At 38.1% G+C, this 12,678-nt stretch overlaps 1 protein-coding gene across 5 annotated transcripts in view; it reads left to right on the top strand.

Annotated features, from left to right (window-relative positions):
* Nucleotides 1-12,678, top strand: part of SMAD1 (SMAD family member 1) — a 77,689-nt gene that overhangs the window by 29,037 nt on the left and 35,974 nt on the right. For all 5 annotated transcript variants that reach the window (XM_039254315.1, XM_039254317.1, XM_039254320.1 and 2 more), the window contains one exon: nucleotides 3,313-3,895. In XM_039254315.1, the coding sequence (XP_039110246.1) occupies nucleotides 3,496-3,895 (400 nt within the window). In that variant the 5' untranslated portion in view covers nucleotides 3,313-3,495. The remainder of the gene's footprint in view (nucleotides 1-3,312; nucleotides 3,896-12,678) is intronic.

Raw genomic sequence — 12,678 nt, 5'->3', positions numbered from 1 at the left:
TTTAACTTCTGGATTAATCATATTTTTAAAAAGAATTCTATATTGTATAACTTCTCTATTACATTTATAATTTCTAAATTATTCTTTCAGCAGCTTTTTTAATTATTATGACAAGACTTATCAATAATAATTCAGTGCTTTATCACAGCCTGGGTAATACAGGGACTGTAGAACATTAATTTCATTTATTCCTTTCTGCTTTTTGTGTGTGTGTGTGTGTCATGCATTTTAATTCTATTTTTTAAATACCACAAGAGATTCCTGTTATTGTTTTGTAAAGTTAGTACTCATTTAGACTCTATTCATCCTTTCTGGAGCTCTTCATTCTCTCCTCCCATTGCTTCTTTCTGGGATCTTTTTCCTTCTGCCTCACAAACTCCTGCTGGAAATCAGTTCTCTCAGATTTTGCATGTTGTAAAACACATTTATTTTACAATCACTATTGCATGATTTTTCCACTAAGGATAGAATTTTAAGTTACTAGTTACTTGTTTACATTTGCATGCTGGTGATTGTCTTCTTGTTTCCTTTGTTTCTGTTGGAATGTCAGCCTTATTGTACTTATTTGAGATTAAGGTGTCTTTTTGAAAGATTTTTGTCATAATTTTCAGCAATTTTACTGTGATATGATCCATCAAAACTTGGGGATTTCTTTGTATTTATCCTTCTTGGGATTTGTAGGGCTTCATGGATCTGTGTCTAGATGTCTGTTGTCAGTTTTGGAAAATTCTTGGCCAGTGTCTACAAATATTGCTTCTTTAACAGTTTTTTACTCCTCTACTCTTGCCAATTAAGATGATTAAAAAAAAAAAAAGATGATTTCGGGCTGTGTTTCAGTATAAAAACTGGTCCATTTCATTTTTTGCCCTTACACTAGAGCATGCCCCTTTGGGGTCTCACTCTATAAGGTCACTGAAATCTCTGTTTCGTTCTTGAGCCTTCTTCAGCTCAGCTAGCAGGCCCCTTGCTCCTTACAGTGCAGGCAGTGTTAAGTGCCTTGAGCAGAAGAAAAGAAAAGCATCTTGGCCTTTCCATTCTAAGCATCTTAGCCTTCTAGTCCTGAGGACCTTGGTTGCTCTTTGATGTATTTAAAATTAAAGTGGGCTTTTGTGTTTGTTTATATCTTAGCTTTTAGAGTGATTCTTGGGAGGAGGTTACATCCTCTCCTACATCTTAGCTGGAATTTGTGCTACATTACCCACTTTAAGCTTTCTCACTTTTTCTCTTTTTGTCTGGTGAGAAGTAAATGGAAGGTTTAAATGAGACAACTGGACCAAAGAATTTGGTACAGTATGTGTTCATGTGCTCCATTCCTTTTCTATCGACAAAAACCAAATAAGTTTTCTACCTTACTTGCCCTATAGACCATCGGCACAGGCTTATTTACTGAATAAATACCCCCAAATTTTGTAATGTTTACGTAGTAGAAATATAACTACTTTTCCTTTTAGCATAAGAGATACTTGATGAATAAACCAAAAACATGTTAAGACTACTGTATTTTTTCTGTCACTTTCAGTTTTTATTGATTGAGGTGTGTTTGAAATACATCTTTAGAGCTTACCCTCAGTGAATCTGAGGGTAAAACATTACAATATCTGTTGAGAACTTGGACCTTTTTACATGAAGGTATCTACTGCTTCTGTCTCAGAGCAGTAACCTGCTACTTTTTAAACTGCCCTCTGGAAAACAGTGTGGAAGTTCCTCAAAAAATTAACAGTAGAACTCCCCTATGCTCCAGCAATAGCACTCCTAGGAATTTACCCAGGGGATACAGGAGTGCTGATGCATAGGGGCACATGTACCCCAGTGTTCATAGCAGCACTTTCAACAATAGCCAAAACATGGAAAGAGCCTAAGTGTCCATCAACTGATGAATGGATCAAGAAGATATGGAACTTGAGGGTGTTATGCTGAGCGCAATAAGTCAGGCAGAGAAGGACAGATATCATGTTTGCACATATAGGAGGATTAGGAGGAACTTAATGGAGGACCATGGGGGAGAAGAAGGGGGGAAACAGTGAGGGAGAGGGAGGGAGGCAAACCATGAGAGACTCTTGAATGCTGAGACCAAACCGAGGGCTGATGGGGGTGGGGGAGAGAGAAGGAGGGTGATGGTCATGGAGGAGGGCACTTGTTGGGATTAGCACTGGGTGTTATATGGAAACTAACTTGACAATAAACTATTAAAAAAAAAAAAAGATTCTCTCCCCCTCTACCCTTTCTCTCTTTCTTTCTCTCTCTCTCTCTCTCAAAATAAATAAACATTAGAGGGAGGGAGGCAAACCATGAGAGACTCTTGAATGCTGAGAGCAGACTGAGGGCTGATGGGAGAAGGGGAGAGGGGAAGAGGGGTGATGGGCATGGAGGAGGGCACTTGTTGGGATGAGCACTGACTGTTATATGGAAACCAACTTGACAATAAACTTAAAAAAATTAAAAGTAAATAAATAAATAATTAAACTTGAAAAATTAGAAGAGATTTAAAAAAAGAAGTTAGAGTAGTAAAAGCAGCACAGTGCTTTTATATTTTCATCTGTAAAATTGTTCCAAGTGATAAGCTCATAGGTTGTTCTTATGTTGACCCTTCAGTGAAGGAACTACTATACTGAATTTTTATACTGAACTTTTATACTGAATTTTTACCTTCTTAGCCAAGAGTTCCCATTGGTTTTGTGTGTACTTAAAAGATTTCAATCATTAAAAATGTCAAGATGCAAAAAAAAAAAAATTTTTTTTTTAATTAAAAAAATAAACTGTGTCTCTGTAAGATGGCAGCAACTATATTACCGCACTGTAAAGACTATTTAAAAACACCGAGTGTTAGTCAGCTTGGGCCGCCACAACTAAATACCGCAGACTGGGCGGCTTAAAACAGCAGAAATTTATTCTTCACAGTTCTGGAGGCCGGAATACCAAGATCAAGGGTCCAGTCAGTTTGGTTTCTGGTGAGAGCGCTGCCCCAGGCTTGTGAGTGCTGTTCTCTGTGTCCTCACTTAGCCTTTCCTCAGTGTGTGTGCAAGGTGGTAGAGGCCTTCCTCTTGTAGAGCCCCCAGTCTTACCGGGTCATGGCCCCGCTCTCATAACCTCCTTTAACCTTAGTTACTTCCTTAGAGGCTCCATCTCCAAATACAGTTGCTGTGGGGGTTATGGCTTCAGCATGAATTCTAGAGGGGACATAATTCAATCCATAATATATTGTAATACATAAAAGTACTTAAAATAGTACCTGGCCCATAGTAATTATTCAGTGAATTGTGGTTTTGTAGTAGTGATTATTTTAAACATTGTTTCCCTTTTTTTCTCTTCTAGGTGCTGATTTTGGATTACTTTTTAAAACACTAGGAATGGTAATTTCTACTTTTGGGACCTCAAGACCAAGAAGCTAAAGAGAATCCTATGTCAGTAAAGTGAAATCTCTTCCGTTTGTGCTTTTGCATTTGGAGACTCCTGTAGTCCCCCGTATACAAGGAGTGTGTAACTAGTGCAGTCATTATGAACGTGACAAGTTTATTTTCCTTCACAAGTCCAGCTGTGAAGAGACTTCTTGGGTGGAAACAGGGTGACGAAGAAGAAAAATGGGCAGAGAAAGCTGTTGATGCTTTGGTGAAAAAACTGAAGAAAAAGAAAGGTGCCATGGAGGAACTGGAAAAGGCCTTGAGCTGCCCAGGGCAGCCAAGTAACTGTGTCACCATCCCTCGCTCTCTGGATGGCAGACTGCAAGTTTCCCACCGAAAGGGACTGCCTCATGTCATTTACTGCCGAGTCTGGCGCTGGCCTGATCTTCAGAGCCACCATGAACTAAAACCACTGGAATGCTGTGAGTTTCCTTTTGGTTCCAAGCAGAAGGAGGTGTGCATCAATCCCTACCACTATAAGCGAGTAGAAAGTCCCGGTAAGTGAATTCTTTTGTATTGATGCATTCCTTAAAATAGGAAAATAATCCCTTTTTGTGCTTTTAGTTGTGGTTTTTATTTTCATTTTTTTGCGAAAGTTCGTTTATTTATTTTGAGAGGGAGAGAGCGCACGTGGGAGGGACAGAGAGCTAGAATGCCAAGCAGGCTCCGCACTGCCAGCGCAGAACCTGATACAGGGCTCAAACGAACTGCAAGATCATGACCCGAGCTGAAACCAAGAGTCGATGCTTAACTGACTGAGCCCCCCAGGCGTAGTTGTGATTTTTAAATATTAGAGGGAAATGTGTAGCCCGTGAAGGTTTTGTGCACTCTAAAAATTTAGTCCTCTCTAGTTAATTTTATGTCTTCGGAGCAAGGCACAGTTGTCATAGCAATACTGACAACTCTATGAATGGTTTTCTTTTTTTATGTTTCTCATTGGTTCTCTGCATTTCTGTAGATAAACTTCGCTGTGATTTTATTACAGGGGAATAAAATTCAGAAAGGAAAGAAACGTGGGGTTGCTGTCTGCATACTTGAGGGAGATACATCTTTAAGTGCAGTTGCTAATGACTTGTACACTTTATTTTTAAGGATAACAGCTTTTATCATCTCTGGTGGAATTTTGCTCCCTGTGGAGGATATGAAGGAATTATATTCTGCTATACAATCATTAGATACTATTACTTTAGAAGATATTCCTAGTTTTTACATATATGACCTTTTTTGGCGGTATAATATGCTTTAAAATTTGTATGATTTTGCCCTTAAATTAAAATCCACATTCTAGACAGTTTGCATCAGTTGGAAAGTAATTAGGCAATCTTAAGCACTTAAATATCTAATTGTCAGATTGATGGATTAGTTATTAATAGTTTGTGGTTACCAAGGGTTCCCAAATGAGGCTGTGCATTTGAATCTCATGGCTCCCCTCCCAGACATTCCGATTCTGGCACAGCCTCGTAATCCGTGTTTTTAACAAATACTTCAGATGGTGTCTAGTAGCTATTGGACTGGTGTTGGGAACTGCTATGCTAGGTCATGTAATAACATGGTTCTCAAAAGCCATTCTTTTTTTTGTCTTTTTGTGGGTTTTTAAAAAAGCTTTTTTGTTTTTTATGGAATATTTAAGACCTACAAAAAGAATTTTTTAAAGACTAGGGAATAGTATAATAAACAGCCCTGAATCCATTCAGCGTAAGAAATAAAAGATTACAAACTCTAATTTTTGCCTCTCTGAATTTGTTTTTTTCCCATTTCGTTATCTATTCTGAATTTATTGGTTAAAATTGATATCATCATTCTCATGTGTGTTGTTATACTGTTATTCTGTATGTATGAATCCATGGCAACGTATAATATTATTTTATATGTTTATAAGTATTACTGATTGGAATATCCACAATTTGTTATTTTCATTCAACGTTATATTTTTGTGGTTTCTGTATTATATTCTTTCAGATTACCTTGTCAAGTTCTGTGAAAAAATCCTCTGGAAATTTTTTTTGGAATTCATTGGTTTCATTTGGGAAGGATAGACTTAATTTTGCTTTTTCTACATTTATTTAGGTCTTTTTCTTTAAGTTTCCTCTGTAAAGTTCTTGTAGATCTTTTTTTAGATTTATGTCTAGATAACTAGTTGGATTTTTTATTGTATCCTTTTAAAAGTTACATTTTGTTAGATTTGATCTTTGCTAAGACCCACAGTTGCTTTTTTCCACCAACTTTGCTGAATTCTCCTTATTCTAATGCAGACATTCTTTACTGCCTATTATATGTGCCGTGAGGCAAGTTAAAAAACAAAAAGTCAACACAAAGATATGTGGGCTTTTAGCCAGAAATTGAAATAGAGTTAAGAGCTTTGGAGAAGAAATAAGTAGTGTATAAGTAAAATGTATAAACAAGATTATTTAGGTGTGTGATTTTTTTTGTTCACCTTAGTAACTTTGAGGAGATATACAGGGAAGATTCTAATCCTGCTTCATTAATGATGAAACTGAGGTCCCTATAAATTAAGTTACCTGTGTGTCAGACAATTAAGATTCACTGTACCTTCTCCACCCATGCTGCTGCCGCTCCTCTCCACCCCTGCAGCATTGCATCTTGTGCCTCCTGACCCATCACCCCCTTCAGGCCAATATCTGCACTAGAGAGAAAGTTCTTTAAGATGCATGCTATGACCGTGTTATCTTCCTGTTTCCCATTGCTAGTGTATAGAGCTCTGCACGCTCTGGTCCTGCCCGCCTGTCATTCCAGCTTCTTTTCCCGCTCTTCCAGGTCTTGTGTGTTTGAGTCATATGGGAACGCTCTGTTCTTTTCTTCTGTCTGTGACTTGTTTCTTCTCCCTCATTGTCTGGCTCACTCTTACTCATCCTTCAGTTCTAAGCTTGAAGGAGGTCAAGAAGCTTCTCTTGATTCGTCCTTTTCTACCCTCCTGATAGGCTAGTCTCTGTTTCCCATAGCAATCTGAATTTCTTCATAATGTTCTTCACACTTAACACTGTCTTTTTGTTCATCTTCCTTGCAAGGTAGTAAGTAAATAAAACTCCGCGAGAGCAGGGACCACATATATTATTAGCATTTCTACTTTAAGCACCTAGCATTTTACTGGTTTTAATTTCTTTGTATAGTCATTTGTCCGTTTTTTGGAAATGAGTTTTCAACTTGCCAGTGCCCTTTGAACATCATTTTCCCTTGTTCATTTATTTCATTACTAACAATGAAGTAACACTTATTATGACTAATACCTCTGACACGATGAAAAAGTTTTCTTAAAAATTAATACTGAGATGATTTCGTTACTCTTAGTAACTTACATATAAAAGGTTTGATGGGGCGGGGGGTGGAAAACCAGCTAAAAGAAGGCATTTGAGACTACAAGTGCCATTTCGTTTCCCTGTTAGCCAAGAATCTGTGAGGCATGCATGGAATAGTTCTAGACTTTGAGGCTGAGGCCAAGATCTGTTGAATTTGAACATATCAGAATTTTACTTATATTTTTCATATTATAAAGTGACTGATGTGGGAATACGAACAAATGGCCTTTTTCCAGAGACCACAGTGAAGCAGCACCTGCACCTTGTAGGGAGAACTCCCACTAAATCAGAGAATACGGGAGCCTGAGCCTCTTACACTCCCAGGGTTACGTAAGCATTTTGGAACACAACCTGGTTATCACTTCTGTGAAATAGGGAAAAAGGGTTTGCAATTCTTTTTTTGTTTATTTTTGAAAGAGAGGGAGAGAGAGTGTGCGAGCATAGGAGAAGCAGAGAGGGAGACAGAGGATCTGAAGCAGGCTTTGTAATGAGAGCAGTGAGCCCAATGTAGGGCTTGAACTCAAGATAAGTAAAATCATGACCTGAGCTGAAGTCAAATGCTCACCTCACTGAGCCACCCAGGCACCTCAGGGGGTCTGGAATTGTAAGCTATAGATACACAGCTCTACACTGAATTACTTCGAACTGTGTAGATAAATTATTTCAAAGAGCAATTTAGCAATTTAAGCATTAGTTAGGTTTCTCAAACTTGATTTTTTCTGCAGAGATTCCTTTTGAGACCTGTGGTAAAAAATTCAACAAAACTGGGTGTCTCTAGGCTTAAAGGAGTGGTTTGCAAAGTACGTGTTCCTCAGACCAGCAACATCAGCATCACTTGGGATCTTTTTAGAAATGCAAAGTTTTAGACCCTTCCACAGACCTACTGAACTGAACTCTGGGGATGGAGCCAGCAGTCAGTGTCTTGACAAGCTCTCTGGGTGATTCTGACACAGACTACAGTTTGAGAACCACCTAGGCAAGTCAAGTCCAATTGACTAGATGAAGTTGTCTTTTATCAAAAAGATGCTAATGGGCTTGTCTTTGAAGTCTTTCGTTCATCATTTTGAACTTTGTTTTGTTACAGATATAAAATTGACCTGCTCTTTCCAGAACTTCCCTTCTCTCTGATATTCATTAAGATCAGCACTCTGATAAAATGTCATAAGGTGTATTTAAGGAAGTGGAGGATTCGAGGAGAAAGGAATGCTTTGTTTTTGACCCATTGCAGGTTTTAGGATTGTTCTTTTAATGTTCCTTTAACCAAAAATATTTTAAAAAATTTTTAATGTTTATTTTTAAAAGAGAGGGAGATGGAGTGGGAGCAGGGGAGGGGCAGAGAGGGAGACTCAGAATCTGAAGCAGGATCCAGATTCTGAGCTGTCAGCACAGCTCTATGCGGGGCTCAAACCCATGAACCATGAGATCATGACCTGAGCCGAAGTCAGGCACTTAACTAACTGAGCCACCCAGGCACCCCCAAAAATACTTTTATGGATTTAAGGAATTGTATTTTTTCTTTAACCTATATCATTTATTTTGTTACAAATAAAAAAAGTCTAAAAATTATAGTGGAGGGAAAACCAGAAGTTACAGAAGCACTGTGAAGCAACTTGTATTCATCATTATTAACAATGGTAAAGAGTGTTAAAGGGGGAGGAACCTTTCTGTTGGTGAAAGGCACTACCTTGACCATCACTGAAAAATACATCTTTGAGAAAGTAAAAAAATATTAAGGATTTCTTTTTCTACAAATGTATGGACAGTTACAGGAAAGAAAATTCGTGCAGTTTCTGACCATGACCCTCTTGATGATGTAACAGGTGTCTGTTTACTTGGACTTTTAGTAGCCTTTAGAATTAAGGCTAGTTATTAGTGGTTGGGTTAAATATAGGTTTTCCTTTTCTTTACCAAAGTAAATGCTGACAGTGGTAAAGTAAGTCATCTAACTGTGGTATTAAGAAGACCATTCAGTTGCTAACTGTGGATATTAACATGCCTTTGTGGAGACTTCCTGTTATTTGGTCTCATTTATTTTTTATGGTTTTCACATCGTTCTTGAAAACTATTTTCTGTACTTTAAACTTAATCGAAAGGGCATATTAAACCTGAGTTTGAAATTCTGAGATTTCAATTTCAATCTTTAACTCCCTGGAGTTACCTTCTGGTGCTTCCTTTTTTTGGTATAATGGCTCCCAGCTGTTAAAATACATCTAAAAGCCTCTTCACCTGTTGCCTGAATGAGAGTTTTGACTCTACCTCAGTCACCATGTAATTCGTAGCTTGGTAAATTTTATCTTAGAAAGTCTTAAAATTCTAGAAATGGAGAATGAACTTAGTGTTTGCCAGAGGCTGAGGAGGGGATGGGCAGGAGGGGAGTGGGTGTCACTGTAAAAGGGTGAAAATATGAGAGATCCTTGGGTTGATGGAACTTTTCTGTGTCTTAATAGTAGTAGTGATGTCTATATTGTAATTGTGATGTTATTCTATAGTTTTGCAAGATGTTCCCATTGGAGGAAACTGGATACAGGTTAGGATTTTTCCGAATTATTTCTTACAAGTGCTCGTGGATGAGTTTACAGTTACTTCAATTTAGGGGCACCTGGGTGGCTCAGTCGGTTAAGCGTCTGACTGGCTCAGGTCATGATCTCACCGTTCATGAGTTCAAGCCCTGCTTCGGGCTCTGTGCTGACAGCTCAGAGCCTGGAGCCTGCTTCGGATTCTGTGTCTCCCTCTCTCTCTGCCCGTCTCCTGCGCTCGCTTGCTTTCTCTCTCTCTCTCACTCTCTCTCAAAAATAAACATTAAAAAATTGTTTTTAAATAAAATGAAAAATAGTGAACTGTGTAAAAGCTCCTAATTCACCTCAGGACTCAATCACACTACTGGTTTTCCTCAGGAAAACCATTGTACTTTGGTAAATGCAGCAAAGATGTTCTATGTGTACTTGTTATTTTGTACACAGGGTATTAAAAAGACATATACTTTAAGGATTGAGATTTAATTTTTAAAACCAAAATGAAAATCTTTAAAAAAAATATGTTTCTTCATACTGCTGATGTGTTTTTACTTGAGCCAATGATGACAAATATTTATATTCAAGTAAAAAATTTTCTTTTTAGGGTGATGTTATTATATTCATTTGGAAGATGGAAGTGGAAGAGAAGTATTGACTTTTCCCTCAAGTTTATCTGTCTGAATGGTGATACATAGGAGTCTGATAATTGAAGTTGTAAACCAGATATCAAAATATAATCATTCATAAATCCTGAAGATCTTGGATTAATTAGCTAACAAAATTAAGCTTAAAAGTTAAAGCATTATGACTCATGTATTAGAATTCTCCAGACTAATGGAACCACTAGGATCTGTGTGTATGCGTGTGTGTGTGTGTGTGTGTGTGTATTTATTATAGGAACTGACTTACACAAGTATAGAGGCCAGAGAGTCCCATGATCTGCTGTCTACAAGCTGGAGAACCAGGAAGCTGGTTATAAGTCTCAGTCCTAGTCCGAAGGCCTGAGAACCAGGAGCATTGATTGTTTGAGAGCAGAAGATGGGTGTCCCGGCTTACACTTGAAAAAAAAAAAAGCATATTTGCCCTTCCCCTGCCCTTTTGTTCTATTCAGGCACTAAACAGATAGTGTGGTGCCCACCTTGCAGTAGTGAGAGCAATCATCTTTACTCAGTCAGTCTACTGATTGAAATGCTTATATCCTCTGGGGACATACTCAACAGACACAGCCAGAAAAAATGGTTTACAGCTATCTGGGCATCCTGTAGCCCAGGCAAGCTGACACATAAAGTTAACCATCATACCCGATAAGTATCTACATCCAAATTTCCCTTCATTTTTCTTCATTCAGTTTATGGCACATATTACAACTCCTCAGGAACCATGCCTGCCCAAGAAAGGCTGGTATATAACAACAGCACAGGTTGCTAAATCGAATAGTAGAAGTTGGGCATGGGGATGCAGCTAACTCTTAAAAGGCTGAGAGTGGCCACAAAAAAGCTCACTCAACTCTAACACATCTTGACATTGTGTTCCAGACTGTGTGCAGATATACACGCAGATATATATGTATAATATTTATTTCATTGTACACAGGATTTAAATCTGCTTATAAGAGACACACAGTAAAGTAGAAAATGTTACTAACGTAGTGGGCCAGTGAAAACAAATTAAGATGGAAGGCCAAGCTAAGAGGAAAATTAGCACATATGCATTCCATAAGAGTTGCTATGATCGATATATAGCTTCTGTATATTTGTATCTTAGTCTGGGTGGTTCTATAATACTTCTGGTGTAGGAGAGGGATGTGTATAAATCTTAGGTGAAAGAAGAATGCTTTGAAAGCTGTAAGAGGTACATTTCAAAGCGTTTGTACCTGTGAAGGGGGGTGGGGTGGGGAAGAGACGTTGAGGCCCCTAGCAGAGGCTGACTGCAGGAGGGATACCTTGGGGCAAGGAGAATTTCCCCAGCTTTTGCAGTTGCTCTTGCAGAGTCTACTCAGGGCTCCACTCTTTTGTCCATGTGGAAGTTCTCTTTTGAAAATTCTGCTTCTGTACAAGCTCAACACACAGTCAAGTGGCCATGGAGTTTCAGATGGTGAATTTTTCTCCAAGGTATTGTCATTGGCCTTTGGCTTGTGTTTGATAATTTCATCATTGCCATCTACCATATTGCTGGAAACAGATGAAATAGTATAATTATGAGTAGGATTTTATACCCAAATCTTTTAGCAGGTTCCGTATTCTTAAAGGTAAAGTGTGAGGTTTAATCTGATTTTTTTTCCTGAGCAACTGTTTTTAGTGCATGTATTTGGGGCATTGGTTTTGTGCTATTTATTAATTGATGAACATAAGAAAAGTTAGAGTGGTTACTGTAGGTTACTTTTTAAAAAATTGTAGAACTACATAAATTGAGGCAGATATCTGGACAATTATGTGATTTGTTTCTAGATGGGATTTTCTGTTGGCAAATACACTCCAATTTGAAATAATTACCACTATACAGATAATACAAAGTATCTTCCTCATCCTTTTGCTTCCCTGACCGTTATCTTCCACTTCATTCTTTTTCTGTCTCTGCAACCATTAGGTGGGCAAGAGAAGGCATTTTCAGATCTTTCTGATTCATTCGGAATCCGGCACTCTCCCGTCCACCTCTGCTAGATTATAGGGCCAAAGGAACACTCACCCGCTAGCAGTTGTTAAACACAAAACACAAAAAAGCATGGCTGATGAAGAAAAACAATTTCAAAAACCATAAAAAGTTTGTCATAATAAGTGAAAGATGTAATGTATACAAGATTACAATTGTGCAAAAGATAATATTTTAAATTAAAAGGAAAAACTTGACTTCTAAGGAAAACTAGCGTTGGGTGAAATAATGAGACATGTTGAGTTGTGCTTTTTGGCTTCTTATCCCCACATGTGGAACATCCTCAAACAGTGATTTATTTTATTTTATTTTATTTATTTTTTTTGGTAGGTTTGGGAATGTTTTATGTGGTTGGGTACAGGAGTGACAGGTGATTTGCCCCATGTTGGAGTGCCCTATGCTTTTGATGGATACTTAGAAATGTGAGAGAAACAGAAGAGAAGGTTGGCTTGTTTAATGCATAGGCTGATTATCTCAGTGTTAACTTCCAGTCTCCTTGGTACTAGGTATCAAAAGGCCCAAAGAAGACTGGAGATTTCTTTCCCCAAAATGTATGTTCTATCCCTTTGTCTTTTTCTACTTCAAAATGCAAATGTTCTCCTGAAAAACTCCGCATCATGGCTAATAATCTTGAATTATTCAAATGATCAGACCTCTCTGTCCTAATATTTGGAAAAATGAGATTTCTTTGGGAAGAGTTAGGGAAGGAAAGAGAGGATGTTTATTTTAAAGAGCTGACCTGGGGTACTTTGGGCAGCCATAGGGTATCATGAGCACAGTGTGAAAAATCTCAGAGGGTCTAGG

The sequence above is a fragment of the Hyaena hyaena genome, unplaced genomic scaffold (genome assembly GCF_003009895.1).
Source record: "Hyaena hyaena isolate Hyena2069 unplaced genomic scaffold, ASM300989v1 scaffold_476, whole genome shotgun sequence".
Lineage (NCBI taxonomy): Eukaryota > Metazoa > Chordata > Mammalia > Carnivora > Hyaenidae > Hyaena > Hyaena hyaena.
Note: the sequence above shows the minus strand (reverse complement) of the source record. Positions and strands in the feature narration are given on the sequence as shown.